This window comes from Danio rerio, chromosome 3 (assembly GCF_049306965.1).
Source record: "Danio rerio strain Tuebingen ecotype United States chromosome 3, GRCz12tu, whole genome shotgun sequence".
NCBI classification, from domain to species: domain Eukaryota; kingdom Metazoa; phylum Chordata; class Actinopteri; order Cypriniformes; family Danionidae; genus Danio; species Danio rerio.
The window spans coordinates 61,722,869-61,743,065 of NC_133178.1; the positions used below are offsets into that span (position 1 = coordinate 61,722,869).

General features: G+C 38.0%; 1 protein-coding gene across 4 annotated transcripts in view; it reads right to left on the reverse strand.

Moving 5' to 3' along the window:
- The window catches only part of cyth1a (cytohesin 1a), a 113,456-nt gene that overhangs the window by 54,507 nt on the left and 38,752 nt on the right, over positions 1-20,197 (reverse strand). The window contains 1 exon segment of one of the 4 annotated variants that reach the window (NM_214682.2): positions 10,599-10,818. The exons of 2 other annotated variants lie outside the window; for them this stretch is intronic. In NM_214682.2, coding sequence (NP_999847.1) covers positions 10,599-10,626 — 28 coding nt within the window. In that variant the 5' untranslated portion in view covers positions 10,627-10,818. 4 annotated transcript variants of the gene reach the window in all.

Below are 20,197 nucleotides of genomic sequence, written 5' to 3' on the forward strand. Positions count from 1 at the left end.
CACACTTCAGGCTGATTTATACTTCTGCGTCAAACGCACGCGTATGTTACGGCGTTGACGCATAGCCCTTCGCCGTGGCCGTCGGCGTCACTGACGTGCACCTCTCAAAAAATGTAACTACACGTCGCGACAATGCATAGCGCAAGCTCTGTGACTGGTAGGCTTGGTAGTGCTGACGAGTCTGGGCGGGACCGAGAGCCGCGCGAATGTATTTAACATTCCGAATTTTAGTATTTAACATTCCCTATTTCAGTATTTAACGTATAGCATTCCAGTAGTTAACGTTCCGCATTTCAGTACTTAACCTTCCGCATTTCAGTAGTTAAAGTTCCGCATTTCAGTAGTTAAAGTTCCACATTTCAGTAGTTAATGTTCCACAATCCAGGATTTAACGTTCAGCATTCCAGTAGTTAACGTTCCGCATTCCAGTAGTTAACGTTCCACATTTCAGTACTTAATGTTCCACAATCCAGTATTTAACGTTCAGCATTCCAGTAGTTAAAGTTCCGCATTTCAGTATTTAACCTTCCGCATTTCAGTAGTTAAAGTTCCGCATTTCAGTAGTTAACGTTCCACATTTCAGTACTTAACGTTCCACAATCCAGTATTTAACGTTCAGCATTCCAGTAGTTAACGTTCCGCATTTCAGTAGTTAACGTTCCGCATTTCAGTAGTTAACGTTCTGCATTTCAGTAGTTAACGTTCCGCATTCCAGTAGTTAACGTTCCACATTTCAGTACTTAATGTTCCACAATCCAGTATTTAACGTTCAGCATTCCAGTAGTTAAAGTTCCGCATTTCAGTATTTAACCTTCCGCATTTCAGTAGTTAACGTTCCACATTTCAGTACTTAACGTTCCACAATCCAGTATTTAACGTTCAGCATTCCAGTAGTTAACGTTCCGCATTTCAGTAGTTAACGTTCCGCATTTCAGTAGTTAACGTTCTGCATTCCAGTAATTAACGTTCTACATTTCAGTAGTTAACGTTCCGCATTTCAGTAGTTAACATTCCGCATTTCAGAATTTAACGTTCAGCATTCCAATAGTTAATGTTCCGCATTTCAGTAGTTAACGTTCCGCATTTCAGTAGTTAAAGTTCCACATTTCAGTAGTTAATGTTCCACAATCCAGGATTTAACGTTCAGCATTCCAGTAGTTAACGTTCCGCATTCCAGTAGTTAACGTTCCACATTTCAGTACTTAATGTTCCACAATCCAGTATTTAACGTTCAGCATTCCAGTAGTTAAAGTTCCGCATTTCAGTATTTAACCTTCCGCATTTCAGTAGTTAACGTTCCACATTTCAGTACTTAACGTTCCACAATCCAGTATTTAACGTTCAGCATTCCAGTAGTTAACGTTCCGCATTTCAGTAGTTAACGTTCCGCATTTCAGTAGTTAACGTTCTGCATTCCAGTAATTAACGTTCTACATTTCAGTAGTTAACGTTCCGCATTTCAGTAGTTAACATTCCGCATTTCAGAATTTAACGTTCAGCATTCCAATAGTTAATGTTCCGCATTTCAGTAGTTAACGTTCCGCATTTCAGTAGTTAACATTCCGCATTTCAGAATTAAACGTTCAGCATTCTAATAGTTAATATTCCGCATTTCAGTAGTTAACGTTCTGCATTTCAGTAGTTAACGTTCCGCATTTCAGTAGTTAACGTTCCGCATTTCAGTAGTTAACGTTCCGCATTTTTAGTAGTTAACGTTCCGCATTCCAGTATTTAACGTTCAGCATTCCAGTAGTAAATGTTCCGCATTTCAGTAATTAACGTTCCACATTTCAGAATTTAACCTTCCGCATTTCAGTATTTAACCTTCCACATTTAGGTAGTTAACGTTCCGCATTTCAGTAGTTAACGTTCCGCATTTCAGAATTTAACGTTCCGCATTTCAGTAGCTAACGTTCCGTATGTCAGTACTTAATGTTCCGCATTTTAGTATTTAACGTTCAGCATATTGAACGTGTTGCATTTTGAAACTGCACATTTAAGTGTACACAACAGAAGAAAAACTCATTTCAACTCACAACAATTCACGTTTTTGCCATTTTAACACACATGATTAACAAGTTAGATTTAACAAGTTTTGTTAAAGCGCTCTAAAAACTGAAAAAACTTCAGACTTCAGTGTTTACACTACAGTGCTAAACTGTGACAAATAAACTTGTGCGTCCTGCATCTATCTGCAACGATGGTGTGAACATATACACACAAATTCATTACCACACATATGCGCTTCACCTGGTGAACACAGCGCCTTGAGGACACATGACAGGAAGTCACATGATAATCAACAGCACACAAACAGGAAACTGAGCCAAGTTGAGGAAAAAAAAAAAGTCAATATTGTCCCAGATAACAGATAACTCACACACTACTGTTATTAAACTGCACTGCATTTCCCATAATCCTCAGCTGCACTGGGATATTACTGTTGGACTTGGAGACAAATGCTTGTTCCTGGCAGAGTTCATCATGAGGTGACATTTCCTGTTAAGTGTCTTTCTCATGCGGTGGATTAAACGGTCCACACCCGCACTATGTGCAAGAGCTCTTACTAGATCTACTCTACAACACCCAAACCGCTAACGACAACATGGAACTAAACCATCACTTATATACATTCACATAAATGGGTCAAAGATTGGAGGTCCACATTAAAATAAGTTTGCATGAGTGATTTTAAATTCGATTTTTAGAAAGAAAATGTCAAAATAAGATTTAAATAATGCTCCATTACATTAGTTTTGATCCATTAATACCTACACAAATATATACCGGAAAAAAAAATACAATAAAAATCATACATTAGTTTAAATCCATGTTTCTCAACCACATTTCTGGAGGACCACCAGCTCTGCACATTTTCCATGTGTCCTTAACCAAACACACCTGAATCAGATCATCAGCTCATTAGCACAGACTGAAAGGCCTGCAATGGGTGGAACAGACAAAAGAGACATCCAAAACATGCAGTATTGGTGGTTCTTCAGGAACGTGGTTGAGAAACAATAAATTTAATTAAATGGTAAAAATGACCTGCTGACTAGAGGAGTTGAAATGACAATTAATGAGTATTTTGAATTCTTGTTCTTTGCCTAAACAAATTATTGGACATCAATCATTTACGCAGGTGTGCAATAAAACCAGGGGTATCGTACGTAAAACGTTCAGCGTTAGCATTTAACGTTCAGCATTTCAAAGTTCAGCGTTCAGTATTTAACGTTCAGCATTTCAGAGTTCATCGTATAGCATTTCAGAGTTCAGTATTTCAGTATTTAACTTTCAACATTAGCATTTAATGTTCAGCATTTCAGAGTTCATAGTTCAGTATTTCATTATTTAACATTCAGCATTAGCATTTAACGTTTAACGTTCAGTATTTAACATTCAACATTTTAGCATCAGCATTTAACGTTTAACATTCAGAGTTAAAAAATTTCATTCAGTATTTCAGTATTAAACGTTCAGCATCTGAGTTCAGTGTTCAGTATTTAACATTCAACATTTCAGCATCAACATTTAACGTTTAGTGTTCAGAGTTCAGTGTTAAAAATTTTTGCATTCAGTTTTTCAGTATTTAACATTCAGCATTTCAGTATTTAACATTCACCATTAGCAATTAACATTTAGCATTTCAGAGTTCAGCATTCAGTATTTCAGTATTCAACATTCAGCTTTCAGTATTTAACATTCAACATTTTAGCCTCAGCATTAAACGTTAACCATTTAGAATTCAGCATTTCAGTATTTAACATTCAGCATTAACGTTCAGCGTTCAGTATCTAACATTGAACATTTCAGCATTTTACATTCAATGTTAAAAATTTCAGCATTCAGTTTTTTACATTCAGCATTTTAGTATCTAACGTTCCGCATTTCAGTATTAAACGTTCAGCATTTCAGAGTTCCGCATTTCAGTATTACATGTTCAGCATCTGAGTTCAGTGTTCAGTATTTAACATTCAACATTTCAGCATCAACATTTAACGTTTAGTGTTCAGAGTTCAGTGTTAAAAATTTTTGCATTCAGTATTTCAGTATTTAACATTCAGCATTTCAGTATTTAACATTCACCATTAGCAATTAACATTTAGCATTTCAGAGTTCAGCATTCAGTATTTCAGTATTCAACATTCAGCTTTCAGTATTTAACATTCAACATTTTAGCCTCAGCATTAAACGTTTACCATTTAGAATTCAGCATTTCAGTATTTAACATTCAGCATTAACGTTCAGCGTTCAGTATCTAACATTGAACATTTCAGCATTTTACATTCAATGTTAAAAATTTCAGCATTCAGTTTTTAACATTCAGCATTTTAGTATCTAATGTTCCGCATTTCAGTATTAAACGTTCAGCATTTCAGAGTTCCGCATTTCAGTATTACATGTTCAGCATTTCAGAGTTCAGTGTTCAGCATTTCAGTTTAACATTCAGCATTTCAGTATTTAACATTTAGCATTTCTGTGTTTAATGATCCGCAGTTCAGCATTAGCATTTAACATTTAGCATTTCAGAGTTCAGTGTTCAGCATTTCAATATTTAACATTCAGCATTAGCATTTAACATTCAGCACTCAGTATTTAACATTCAACATTTCAGCATCAGCGTTTAACGTTTAGTCTTTAGCGTGAAAAAATCTGTATTCAGTATTTCAGTATTTAACATTCAAAATTTCAGTATTTATTGTTCCACATTTCAGTATTTAATGTTTAGCATTAGCATTTAACATTTCGCATTTCAGTTTTTCACATTTTAAGAGTTTAGCATTCAGTATTTCAGCATTTATCATTTAGCATTAGCATTTAACATTTCGCATTTCAGTTTTTCACATTTAGCATTTCAGCATTTAATGTTCAGCATTTCAGAGTTCAGCATTTCAGTATTTAACGTTCAGCATTACCATTTAACATTCAGCATTTCAGTATTTAACATTCAACATTTCAGCATCAGCATTTAATGTTTAACATTTCAGAGTTTAGCATTAAAAATTTCAGCATTCAATATTTCACCGTTTCAGATTTCAGTATTTAACGTTCAGCATTTCAGAGTTAAGCGTTCAGTATTTAATGTTCAGCATTTCAGCATTAGCATTTAACAATTAGCATTTTAGAGTTCAGCGTTCAATTTCAGCATTCAGTATTTCAATATGTAACGTTCAGCATTTTAGAGTTCAGCATTCAGTATTTATTGTTCAGCATTTCAGAGTTAAGCGTTCAGTATTTAACGTTCAGCATTACCATTTAACATTCAGCATTTCAGTATCTAACATTCAACATTTCAGCATCAGCATTTAATGTTTAACATTTCAGAGTTTAGCATTAAAAATTTCAGCATTCAATATTTCAGTATTTACCGTTCCACATTTCAGTATTTAACGTTCAGCATTTCAGAGTTAAGCGTTCAGTATTTAATGTTCAGCATTTCAGCATTAGCATTTAACAATTAGCATTTCAGAGTTCAGCGTTCAAAATTTCAGCATTCAGTATTTCAATATTTAACGTTTTAGAGTTCAGCATTCAGTATTTAACGTTCAGCATTTCAGAGTTAAGCGTTCAGTATTTAATGTTCAGCATTAGCATTTACCAATTAGTATTTCAGAGGTCAGCGTTCAAAATTTTAGCATTCAGTATTATAATATTTAACGTACAGCATTTTAGAGTTCAGCATTCAGTATTTAACGTTCAGCATTTCAGAGTTAAGCGGTTAGTATTTAACGTTCAGCATTTCAGCATTAGCATTTACCAATTAGCATTTTAGAGTTCAGCAATCAAAATTTCAGCATTCAGTATTTCAATATTTAACGTTCAGCATTTTAGAGTTCAGCATTCAGTATTTAACGTTCAGCATTTCAGAGTTAAGCGTTCAGTATTTAATGTTCAGCATTAGCATTTACCAATTAGCATTTCAGAGGTCAGCGTTCAAAATTTTAGCATTCAGTATTTTAATATTTAACGTTCAGCATTTTAGAGTTCAGCATTTAATGTTCAGCATTTCAGAGTTCAGCTTCCAGTATTTAACATTCAGCATTTCAGAGTTCAGCTTCCAGTATTTAACATTCAGCATTTAACGTTCAGCACTTCACTGTTCAGCATGGCAGTGTAAGGCTGCTCAGCATTTCACCGGTCAGCATGGCAGTGTTCAGCATTCAGCGTTCCCACAGTAAGCACCCATCCCCCACAGTGAAGTCAGACAGCTGAGACACATTCCTCACCATCAGCCAACAAGTGCCACAAACACACACATTATAATGCCACAGCGAAACATTCAGAAAACACAATGCTCAATGTGTTGAGTGGTGTGCACGATATAACCTGAATGTGTGGTTTCTTGCTGAGAATGCGAGACTGAGTTTGGACAAGCTGCAGCCTGTAGAAATCGCACTAGCAGGAATTGAACAGACTCACTTCACAGGTATATGTGCAAAAGTTAATGAGCGATAAAAGTGAGAACAAACCAGTTTTCAGGGTTTTTTTCGAACTTTGTCATAGCAATAATCACATACAAGAGGATGAGTGGCGTGGAAAACATTTTAAGATGGAAAAACAAACAACCAACCAACCAAATAACAAAACAGCTTGAGCACATGCATTATTAAGAGGATCACAGAACAATAAAACATTCATCCATCAGCAAAATCAACGAGGCCTTTCAACACAATGATTAATTCATAACTGCCTAAACAACAAAGACAGTTCACATGAAAAGGTACTGTTGACATTAGAGAGGCAGCAGTCTGACAGCATCATCACACTTGTTCTATACAATATACAGCTCTGGAAAACATTTAAAACATGTGTTTTGAGTGAAATGTTGTGTTAAAACTAGAGGTGTGAACCTATACTGGTCTCACGGTTCGGTTCGGTTACGATTATCATGCCTTCGATTCAATTCAAAACGATATCTCGGTGCATTGACGATGCTTTCCATATACAGTGTTATATTTTGGGGGGAAGGTTATAACAAGCTGTCTGTATAAACACACAGAGACACAGCACCACACTATCTCTCATTCAAACACATACACAAACATAGTCGGCACCAAAGAAACAAACAAACACACACACACACGCGTGCGCACGCACGCACACACTTAAGCCCTTACAACAGGGAGAGCTCGCGATGAGCGGAGCAGAAAAACGAAAAAAACTGGAAAAAAAAAAGAAGCACTTTTCCGACGGTCCCTTACCGAGAGCTCCTCTCAGCGCGAGCTCTCCCGGCTAAACAAATATTGCGAGGGCTTAAACGGAGAAGTGGTCGTAATGTTGAGCGAAAAAAAAGAAAGACAGCTGTGAAACATAACCAGCTTTGCCTTTTTGTAGGAAACACACTTTTTTCTTTTTAGGGTAAGAGGTTTTTGAGTTATTGCCGTCTACAACTGAATGTGTGTCAGGAATATCGAAAACAAAACCAACTGAACCGCGTTCCTTTCTGGCGCCCCCCTGGATATACAGCGCCCTTAGCATTTGCCTATGGTGCCTATGCCACGGACCGGCCCTGAGTTGGCTGAGTGTTGTAAATACTCACGCTCACCTCCCTCGCGACAGAGCGCACAGGAGATAAATGACGTCAGTACATAATAACCGGTTATGATTATTACTGAACCGATTCCTTATTGTCCGCGTCTGCATCGCGGTGCACCAAAGAAACGATTAATTTTGACACCCCTATTTAAAACTGGTGTTAAATATTAGATGTATTGGGAGAATAGTATTTATAGAAATGACAATAAAAAAGTCAGGCCTTTAAATTCAGAAACAAACACTTATTTGTGTCTCTGGACCACAAGACTAGATTTATATATTCTTGGAAAGATGAATAAATGAGGTTTCAAGGGATGCAACAACACAGTTAGCTCAAGGTTCAATACATAACTCAGCTTTTTAACACGGTTTTTGGTTCGGTTCTTATGGCTTGACAAGTGTGTTTTTTTAAAAGATTAACGATTTATAGCAATACTCATTTTGTTTTACGTAAAAGCCAAGAAAAGTACACAAGTTCCTATAATGCAGGGGTGTCAAACTCAATTCCCGGAGGGCCGAAGACCTGCACAGTTTAGTTCCAACCCTGCAACACACTTACCTGTAGGTTTCAAACAAGCCTGAAGGACTCAAATAGTTTGATCAGGTGTGTTTAATTAGGGTTGGGACTAAACTGTGCAGAGCTGCGGCCCTTTAGGAACTGAGTTAATCTCACAGCTGCTGGTAGCCCATGTACAAACTGGGGAACACATAAAATCCTACACTTTAAAAATAAACATACATGTGAAGCTAATAAAGATAAATTGGCCATTTCAAATCAACATATTTGTACTGAAGTAAACATAAATAAACCATAATCATTATCTCGGATCTGAAAAAATGCGAGACTGTAGTCTGTAATGCAGATTGAGTGCTTTTATAAGATGACAAAAGCCCACATTTCTAGTCACCGAAAACGGCGGCAAATCTTAAGCAATAAACTGGCGCACTGCCTTATTTTTATGTCTCTTGGAACCAGTTGGGTATGTTTGCTTGAAAGATTCAGCGAGGGATTGTTGCTATTTGGAGGACTTTATTACCTTCTCTGCCATCCTGCCTAAGACAGTGATATTGCTGGGTGATGGCGCTGCAGATGTGCAGTCATGGTTATACGTGTAAAACAATGCTTGCACAGTTATTTTTTGGTCACAGTTTTTTCTTTTATTGGCAGTATGCTTACCGGCAGAACCGAAATGTCCTTACACCGCAGATTTGAAAGACGGCGGCGCTTTCTTGTACTGTTGCCTCACTTCGCCGGTGCTTCCTTGTACTGTTGCCTCAGTCTCACTTCACTGCCGCTCGCAATGTTAAAGTGTGGAATGATGGTCAAGCGCCCCCTAACTTTAGAGCATAGTGATTGAATATTTACTCGCGGGGAGGAGTTTCCTCATCTCAGCTCATGGACTTACAGGCACACACAGTCCATTCGGGGAGATTTAAAACATAAATTATTTTAACGTAAAACGGAGAAATCCGCAATTCACAAGCGCGTATTAAACCGTGGAGGTCGTACCGAACAGTTCCATATTTTATTATATTACTGTTGCCTCAGCCTCACTTCACCGCCGCTAGCAATAAACCAGCAGCTGTGAGATTTCAGTGTTAATTTTTTTTAATAAAATAAACTAGGAACTTGTGTACTTTTCTTGCCTTTTAAGTAAAACAAAATGAGTATTGCAATAAATCGTTTTTACTTTTTTCTCCTTAACCTCTTACTGTTCCTATTGCCCATAGAATTAAAAAAACACGCGTGTCAAGCCATGAGAACCGAACCGAAATCGCGTTAAAAGACCGAGGTATGTATTGAACCATGAGCTAACTGTATTGTTGCATCCCTAGTAGATATATAATATGAGAGACTTACCAAATAAATGGATAATTGGATTTGCATTGTAAATATTAAATAAAAATGAAAAAACATATATTTTTTCATTAAGTTTTCGCGCGCAGAATTCCGCAGATTTTACGCAGATTTCTGCAGATTTTTAGCCCATCATTAATTCTGTTTATTTACTTGAGTAAATGTGTAAATCTTAATTTATTCAGTTTCTATTCAGTAATTTATTACTTTTTATTTAATATATTGAGGTTTTAGTTATGATCCTCCGCTGGATACTCCCAAAATAATTCCACAGAAATCCGCAGATTTTTACCAAAATTCTCAGCAGAAATAGCAAAAAACGTCTGCAGATTCAATCTGGCCCTGGGTATGACTCTCCTAATATCATTCCGCATAAATCCACAGATTTTTTTTTACAAAATTCTCCACAGAAATAGCAAAACATATTCACAGATTCTGTCTGGCCCTAGCTATAAGGTATGAAAGCATTGAAGTTTTATATTCACACATTCAGACTTTTTCCTTAATAATAATTTCTCAAAATATTTATTGCAAACTCTAAATGGTGAAATAATTTTAGCAGCCAATGACTATTACAGTACAACATTGTTCACAGTCAAATAAACAGTGCTAATGTTGATTTCAAGTCATACTTGCATATGATTTCAGACCCAATACTCAAAGTACCATGGTAAACAATATAGGTAGCGTTAGGTAGCATGTCACAAGTTGTCACTGAATGAATGTGTGAATATAAAACCAACATTACCTCGCTTATGAAAGCATGGAACAACATATTCTGGATTCATAAAATGAATGTTAACCTAAATCTTATTTATTTTTTTGTTAGTATTTTTCGATTACTTTCAGTAGTACTTTAGTGTCTAGTTAACAATAGTTAAATTACGTTTAAACTTTGCATCAATCTTTGCCAGTTAGATTACACAAAACTGTAGAACATTGTATCTGTTTTTTTTTTATCTACATTATTTGTTTTCAACAAAAATTAGACTCAATACAATTTAAGAACAGACTTTCCTAGATAAATAACATTGACGTCTAATGGAGTCAACGCGCTGTAGAATTAATCAAATGTCGTTTTTTTTATTTAATTAATATTTCGTTTTTTAATTCATCCCAAACATCACACTCGACAGCACTGAATGTTTATCAGACATGTTGTTGAGTAAGTTTGGTAAAGTATCAGCTGTTGGTCGTCACTCACCGACACCGTCTTCAGATTTCAGCACCATCGCGCTCTTGGGTCGCTCTATTCCGTCAGATAAATCAAAATAAAGGAACGTTACTACAAACTGACTCGATTTACAACTACAGCTTCAACGTCAACTTTCGTGAACAGAATATTTTGCGTAATCCTCGAGACCGGAAGGCTCGCGGTTGAGGAAGGGTGTTCGTCCGTGATCAGGGGAGTGTCTTTAACCGTGACGGGCCAATCCCGAGTCCCGACACCGAGAGGACAACAAGCGCCTCAACCGGATGACTGCACCCGCTTCCGACACGGGCCGCGTCTCAAACCCCAGCTCGCTCACTCGCTCTTTACCGAGGGCTGTTGTTGTGTTGGGTGTATTTAGACTAAATTTTTTTTTGCACTGGCCAATGTTTGTACACATATGATCAACAAACTTTATAAACAATCGAAAACTCGTTTTTAGATACTTTAGTCTAGATTTATTTACACATTTTGTAACCAGTAGTTTTTAAAGTATGAACAACAACCTTAAGGGGAAGACTTTTTTGTGATTTACCAATTTTTCTAGATTAAACTTATTCAAATATGAGCCACAAACTTTCTAAACAAATAAGATGCATAGCTAAATATTGGACAATTACAAAATTAAAGTGTATTTTTGTATAAGATAACAGAATCTTATCAACACCTAATCTTGGCCAGGATGCTCTTGTAAAAGAGATTTGTAATCTCAATGTGTATTTCCTGGTAAAATAAAGGTTATAACAATAATAATAACAGAATGTTTTTTAATGATAATACCACTTTATTTCACCCGCATTTGATGTTTTCATAAAAGGTATTTGAAATATTAAAAGAGAAATTAAAATGATCACAAAATAACCTCAAATGGACATCATTTTTGAATACTTTTCTTGAACGATTTTCATGAATTTCATGCTTTTTATTTAAATATTTTATTTAATATTTTATAATAAATAGATAATATATTTCATATATTTTTAAATCATTACAAATAATTAAAAATATTAAAATTACAAATATTACAATTATTTAATTCAGTTCAAATCAATTCCTGTTTGTTTGTTCGTTCGTTTGTTTGTTTGTTTGTTTGGGGGGTTGTTTTTTAACAGGGACATGCACAAAATATACATTAACCTAAAAAAGGAATGCTTTGTGCCAGGTTTTAGCTATTTTCCACCTGCATTCCCTGGACAGGTAAATCTTAAAACAATTAAACAAATAAAAACAATAATACAGTAAAATTGCCATTTAAAACACACAGACTCACTCACATACAGACTAAACACATGCAGACAAATCAAACACAACACTCAGTGTGTACAAATTTGACTTGACCAAAACCACCTCCTGGTCAGACATGCAAACACCTTGTAATCTGTGCATGTAATCGATTCTGTTGGAAGAGTACTCCATAGACGTGTGGCTCTATAAGGAAAAGACGATTGGCCAAAAGAGGCTTTACATCCAAAGACAATACACTCCCCATGGAGCGTGTCGTTCTAAATGTTTTCTCCTGCAGCGAGCTCTCTGCAACTCTCACATGTTCGCCCACTGAAGCTAAGCAGGGCTGCGCTCGGTCTGTACCTGGATGGGAGACCACATGGGAAAGCTAGTTAGTGAGGCCAGCAGGGGGCGCTCAACCTGTGGTCTGTGTGGGTCCTAATGCCCCAGTATAATGACGGGGACTCTATACTGTTCAGTCAGCGCCGTCTTTCGGATGAGACGTTAAACTGAGGTCCTGACTCTCTGTGATTGTTAAAAGAGCCAAATCTGCCCACTGGCCTCTGTCCATCATGGCCTTCTAACCCTCCCCATATCATAATTCAGCCTGATCTCACGAGAAAACATAAGTATTTTACGTTTTGCCAGTTTAGTGGCTAATTCATACGAATTCGTACGAGTTCAGTCGTACGAGTTCAGTCGTAAAAAAGGAGGCGGGCACCTAACCCCACCCCTAAACCCAACCGTCATTGGGGGATATGCAAATCGTACTAAAATGTACGAATTAGATCGTAAGAATTTGTACGAATTAGCCACTAAATGAAAAAGTTACGAATTGCCGTGAGATTGTGTTGCATAATTGGCTTCATCACTCTGTCTCCTCTCCACCAATCAGCTGGTGTGTGCTCTGGTGCAAAACGGCTGCCGTTGCGTCATCCAGGTGGATGCTGCACACTGGTGGTGGATGAGGAAATTCCCCCTAATTGTGTAAAGCGCTTTGAGTGCCCAGAAAAGCGCTATATAAATGTAAGGAATTATTATTATTATTATTAATTACTAATGTAAGAATTAAAAATGTTCTTAAAGAAGGAGCAGCAAGATTATGAATCATTTTAAAAACAAAACAAATACTTGGTGAAGTTTATTCATAAACTAATTTCGAGAGGAGCACGTGATTATGATTGAACACGGCTGGTTCTGCATTAGCATGCTTGATCCACCAATCAGGCCATTCCTAACCACTATAAAGAGCCAGGGTTTTCTCACTACAGTCATCTTCGATTTGAAGAATCCCCCCTTCCACCCCTACCTTTTCACCTTTCCCTCCATAGGGCAGCACGGTGGCTCAGTGACTAGCACTGTCGCCTCACAGCAAGAACGTCACCGGTTCTAGTTCCTTAACAGGCCGGTGGTCGTTTCTGTGTGTAGTTTGCATGTTCTTCCCGTGCTTGCGTGGGTTTTCCCCGGGTTCTCCAGTTTCCTCCCACATTCCAAAAACATGTACAACAAGTTAATCGTTAAATCTAAATTTCAATACAGGTAATCTAATAATGCAGCATATCTTTTAATAGCCTTCAATCTTAATCTTTAGCTATTATAAAAAGGGGAGTTGTCGAGATCTACCTGAGCTCGAGGCTCCCCTCTCTACCTCCAAACGAGAGGGAGCCCAGGGCTCAAGAACCTTCGAGCTTAGGGCTCTCTCCCGGGACAGCATGCCAAACTTGCTTATAATCAATCATCAGCTAAGTGTGAACTCTTGAAAAATATTTAATCATAATAAAACTCAAAAGGCTGTGTTTCTTTAAGATATTACAGTCAGTGATGGTACAGTCAAGGTTTTTTTTAATCATGGATTGTAAGTGCTCTCTTGTATTTAGTTTTTTTGTAATTCAGTTTTTTTATTTCGGAAAATGAAAATATTGAATTTTTTACTGATAGAAAAATACTTTTAACAGATATTACCCCATATATATCCCCCCATCCCATTAGATAATTTACATTAAATTTGACATCCGTAGTATCAGATGAGGGTTAAGTGTCCAAGATGTCTTTGATGTCACATATCTAGATTTTCCATACAGTAAGAATGTCTAGTTTAGCTTGGTTGATCCGTGCTGATGGCAGTTCCAGATACAGTATTTCCAGTAGTGACTGTACCCAGTGCTTGACTGAGAGATCGTGAGGAGGTTTGCACCACTGTACCAACATTTTCTTTGTAGCAGTTGAAGCAAACCAAAATTTACAGACCTTTGCATTTAAGGGAAAACGAGAGGTATCATTCAATAATAACAATACAGGATCTTTGGGGAAACACATTTTTGTAAAGTGCTCTTCTTGTATAATGATTCCAGGGGTTTACAGATTTACCGATGCCAAACCAAATCACAAAGTTGAACCAATAACAAAAAGTAAATAAATTCAAGTCATTTACACGTCTAGAGCTGTACTTTATCATACTTGTCAGTGCAAAAGCTTTGAAGTCCCTTAAGTGAGTAACTTCAGTCACCATAAACTTTCCAGGACCAGACCTAAAACACAACTAAGGTACTTCTTTCACACAGCTGAAACTGACTTCAAACACTAGCAAGAAACAACTCATCTTAATGGATTTGTGAAAGAAAGTACACATGTTTGAAGTGGCGTCTAGTTAGGCAGCTCACTGGGGTTTGAGACAAAGCCACAGTATTGAGTTTCACCATCCACACCCTGTGCTGTGCTCTGTGTGTGTGTCTGTGTGTGTGGGTGAGTGGGGGCAGGGAGAGTGAATGACGAACACAGACACAGATTTGTGTGTGTGTGTTTGTGTGCGTGTGTGTACAACATGACAGAAAGACAACACCTGATTGAGCCATTAAAGGTGTACAGTTTACATAAATAAGACGCATCTTACAATATCACACATGGTGACACGGTGGCTCAGTGGTTAGTACTGTCGCCTCACAGCAAGAAGGTTGCTGGTTCAAGTCTCGGCTGGGCCAGTTGGCATTTCTGTATGGAGTTTGAATGTTCTCCCCGTGTCTGGGTGCTTTGGTTTCCCCCACAGTCCAAAGACATGTGCTATAGGTGAATTGAATAAACTAAATTGTCCATAATGCATGAGTGTGAATGCATGTGAATGGATGTTTCCCAGTACTGGGTTGCGGCTGGAAGGGCATCCGCTCTTTAAAACATATGCTGGATAAGTTGGCGGTTCATTCCACTGTGGCAACCCCTGATGAATAAAGGGATTAAGCTGAAGGAAACTAAATGAAAGAATGAATAAACAGATGTGAACACTGTGTTAAAACAGTTACTACTTATTATACAACAAGGATTAAAGTGAATCATGCGAATAAAAGACATCTGCATTACTAGAAGGTTAAACAATGACAACGGTTTCAGTAATTACAAAAAAACAACACAAACAAAGAGTCGTTCACAGACACTGAGAAATGTTGTGGAGCAACACCACACCTGTTGAGTTATCCGTTTAATACGTAACATATGACTGGAAAGTTCGTTTTTAATTATTATTATTAAAGTAACAGCAAAAAAAAAGTCTAATAAATGCAATAAAAAACGAACCAACATTTCTGTCTTTAATTAATGTTAGTTAACAAGCACGCATTTGTTCAGCAAAACTTTACATTTTTAAAAGTATATGACTTATTATCTTAAAGGCACAGTGTGTAATTTCCGCCACTAGAGGGCGCATATTCACAATAAACAAACGCCCATTTTGATGATGCATTAGTGACTGGGTGTGGAATCATGGGAGTTGTGGTCTTCATTACATCCTACTGTTACTTTAGGCCAGGGGTCACCAATCTCGGTCCTGGAGGGCCGGTGTCCCTTCAGGGTTTAGCTCTAACACCTGCCTGGATGTTTCAAGTATACCAAGTAAGACCTTGATTAGCTTGTTCAGGTGTGTTTGATTAGGGTTGGAGCTAAAATCTGCAGGACACCGGCCCTCCAGGAACAAGTTTGGTGACCACTGCTTTAGGCGAAAGATGAGAGACGAGCGCGACAGTAGCAGAGCATTTATTACCGTCATTAGCATGCACACATATCATACACTCCGTCTCACTAGTTAAATCCCTGATTTCTCTGGATTTTAACATTCTTACACACATTTGGGATTATGTAGTACGTGATATATGTCTTACAGATAAAGCATTTGTTTTTAGACAAAGGGGTTGTTTATTGTTAAGGCTGATTTATACTTCTGCGTCAAACACCGGCGTATGCTACGGGGCTGACGCATAGCCCTTCGCCGAGGCCGTCGGCGTCACTGATGTGCACCTCTCAAAAAATGTAACTACACGTCGCAACAGTGCGTAGCGCAAGCTCTGTGATTGGTCGGCTTGGTAGCGCTGACGAGTCTGGGCGGGACCGAGAGCCGCGCGAATGGCGCGAGCGATTGTTTACAAGTGTGGAGTCCCGTGAAGGAGCTCCTGATGGAAAGTTTTGTTTTGTGTTTACCTCATAGTTAAAGTTGTTGCACGTCTGCCGGTTCCTGCCTCAAAATGAGCGAGTTTGAGTCACTTGTACAACCAGGAAGTGTTCAGGAAACGCAAAACAGAAGCGAAGAAACTCGACACAGAGGAACATTTACACCTCACTGCCCACTAGCGTTTCGGAAGTGTTAATGCAGACCAACAGAGACAGCACACAGAGGTATAAATGCACAGCTGTGCGCGTTGCCTGCTCCGTGAGTTACGCCGGTCTCTTGACGCAGAAGTATAAATCAGGCTTTAGGCCCCGTTTACACTAGTGCGTTTTAGTTTTAAAACGGCGTTTTAGAATGAAAACAATCCGCGTCCACACTCGCATTTTACCCAGCGTTTCTGAACTGCTCTCCGTCCACACCAAAACGCTAAAAACGCACATCACGTGACCACACACACACTCTTTAGCAAGGGCTGCAGCCCATCTACCCAGATGAGAGCTCTGCTAGTCGGACTTCTCATCAAGCATCTCCCGCTGGATCTAATCTCACTATATTTATTAAACGGGATATTTCATTCATCTTGTTGTCTTTATCTAACAACATATTCCCTGACTTTGGTCATTGGAATATATTACTTGTTCTCAGGTAACGTGTTTTGGCTAAGCGCAAAGATAAGTTAATGATTAATGTAGCCACGTAGCCTACATTCTGTATATTGACTGATCGCTTGCCTTCATTTCCTATAATGTATAAACTTATTGTATGTTATACTTTTATAATGGCCATTATCGATTATTAAAACTGATATTCAGCAAAAGAGAGGGTGTGTTTCGTATTTTCACTGAAATTGAAAGGAGGCAGTTGTTATCGGCTCCGTTTTGTTATAAATACCCACACAGTGAAGATGACGCTCATGCAGCACGACGCCTCAACATTTCTGCTGTCTAAGTTGTTAATATTAAAATAAAAATAGGCAGTTCCTTATATCAAGTTTACATTTTATTGTTGAGAAAGTGAAACAACGTAGCCAGGGTGATGTGAATGAAGTTATAAAGTACACTGTTCCCTTTGAAGATTGACGCGTGTCCTCGGTATGTTTTCCATATCAAACTAAGAAGAAGAGATGCAGCCTTGACCAAACTTGTGAAGTCTGAACTTACACGGAGAAGATTCAGGACTGAACTGTGTGTGTGGGCTACTTAATATTGAGGAAAAGCCCCAATCAGAGAGGCGAATGTCTGCAGCCCCGCCTCCGTTTTCAGATGTCTCCGTCTTTCCCCATCCACACTGAGATGGAGCAGCAGCGTTTCAGAATGAAAACGGCCTCTCCAGCGTTTTCGAAACACTCCGTTTTCGGCGCTCGAGAACTCCGGTGTAGTGTGGACGGATGGCGTAACCGTAGCAAAACTTATGCGTTTTCAAACTAAAACGCATTAGTGTAAACGGGGCCTTAGAGTAGTTAATGCTAACTAGCATTAACAGATAGAACCTTATAGAACAGACACTCATGCAATAGAGGAGAAGAGTTCAGCACAAGGACGTAACAATGATGAAGGGGAATCTTTACCTCTGAGTGTTTTAAGGAACTGAAACTGTTCAAGGAAGAGAAAAGGCAGCTGAAAGTGAGAACCGGGGGGTGGCTTGATGTCACGGATGAAAGTGTATACAGGGGTACATTTTTCACAATAAGCCTGTGTTGATAAGTACAGTATAGGCCACTTGACAAGCATGCGTCTCTTCACAGCAGAATTCCTGCATGGATTAACAAATATCACGGCTGTCTCTCAGACTAACAAAGTGTCCTCTGTTGAGTCCTGCTGCACTGCGTATGAAAAATGAGCCGCATACGTCAACAATACTGAGACAAGACATGCTTGTCTTCAAACAGTTCCGTCTTACAATCAGGGAAACTTGCAGACTCTGAACTGAGGAGAATTATGCAATCTTCTGCAGCATGCAAATGAGATTCCTGAAGGTGTGGGCTACACATCTGAGGTTTATGCAAATGTTATGTAAATGACAAAGTGACTCATGATTTGTTGCAAAGTGCTTTTGTCATTTTGGAGAAAATGCATGTGCTGTAGAGCAGGGATTCTCTACTGGTTTGGCCATGGGATCCATATTTTCACATGGTCATCAGGCCGCGACCCAAATTTTTAGGAACTATAATCCAATATTAGGAATTATACTTAATTTGTATTTATTTGTTAGCATACACAAGTAGTGACAGATAAATCATAAGACATTCACCGAGACTTACAAATAAACAATATTTTATTGCTGTCATGGATCAAATTATTGAAATTTTACAAAGTAAAAACGGCAAATACTGTACAAGGTAATGAAAGGTTCATTTACCATGAACTAAACTGAACTGTTAATAAAACATCTGGTTTCTAAATGTCGTTTTAATTTAGAAGGTTTCGTGCTTTCTTGTGAGAGCACCTCACTACACATGACACACTGAGGGCTCTATTTTGACGGTCCATGCGCAGAGCGCAAAACGCAGGGCGCAAACGCTTTCAGGGCGTGTCAGGACGCGTTTTTGCTAATTTAAGGACGGGAAATCTGCCTTGCGCCGCGGCGCATGTTCTAAAAGGGTTGAGTTTATTTTCTTAATGAGTTATAGGTGTGTTTTGAGAATAAACCAATTAGAATCTCATCTCCCATTCCCTTTAAGAGCCAGCTGCATCGCGCCAAGAGCGCATTCGCTATTTACAGGACGCAAAGTAAGTCTAAGTGGAAAAAATGAGCATTTCACAAGCAAACAGTTAACAGTTTATTAACAGAAAACTGTTAAACAGAGCATCTACTGCGTGAGAATGAGAGATAATGGATCACTTTCACATTCGCTCTTGGATAGTGAAACCTTTACTCACAGACATTGATTAGTCTTTAAATAATTAATTACGTTTGTTAAGCGCAAATATTCATTTCAAAACTATTTCTAAATTCAGTTCTAATTCCCAGCAAACGAATAAATGAATAATAATAACAAAATGTGCTCTAAAACCTGAGTTATATCCTAAAACACATGCTGTGCCCCATATGGTCTAAAACCTGACAGGTGGGCAATCTAAGCTTGGTTTTAATAAAACAAATATAAATATGGATATAATAAATAATACTGCTAATAATAATAACATTATACAAAAGCAAATTGTTATGAATGAACTGAAAAAGCCTCCCGAGATGAAGGCATAAAAGCAGTGATTTTTCATATTTATGTAGGCTAGAAAATAATATGTTTTGTAATATTTTAATTTTTTATATTTATATCCTATATCTATTCTTATTATATCCTATATATATCCTTAATATTACATTTTTTCATATGTAAAGATATTTGCCTATTGCTCTCTTGTGCGTATTAAGCAGTGCGTAAGTGAGACGCAACTCTGCGCTGGAGTTTAGACCGGGTTAGTTTTGGTCTAATGAAAAATCTATTATAGATTCTCAAAATAGCAACGCGCCAGCGGTCCGCCTCAGAACGCCTCCCTTTTTAGACCAGAACGCCTATGGGCGCACATATGAGCGCTAATGCATTTGCTATTTAAAGAGCGTAGCACAACACCTCAAAACGACTCTTGCGCCAAGCTGAAACTACCAAAAGACTATTGCGCCACACTGCGCCGGGTGTATGATAGGGCCCTGAGGCTTTATGTCTTTTTTGTCGTCAATATGTGTAAATCCATACTCTACATATTAGGGGTCGTACTTGTGCTTTGACATATTTGTTGCTATAATTTAATGAAATTTCACATGTCAAATGGTAAAAATGTCAAAATAAGTAAAAAAAAAAGTTACTTTTGTGGTTTTTTTGACCACACACTCAACGACCCACTGAAGATGTTCCCGCGATGCAAGACCCACCAGTTGAGAAACACTGCTGTAGAGTAAATATCAAGTGCTGTGTACATACCTTTATTACACAAACTAC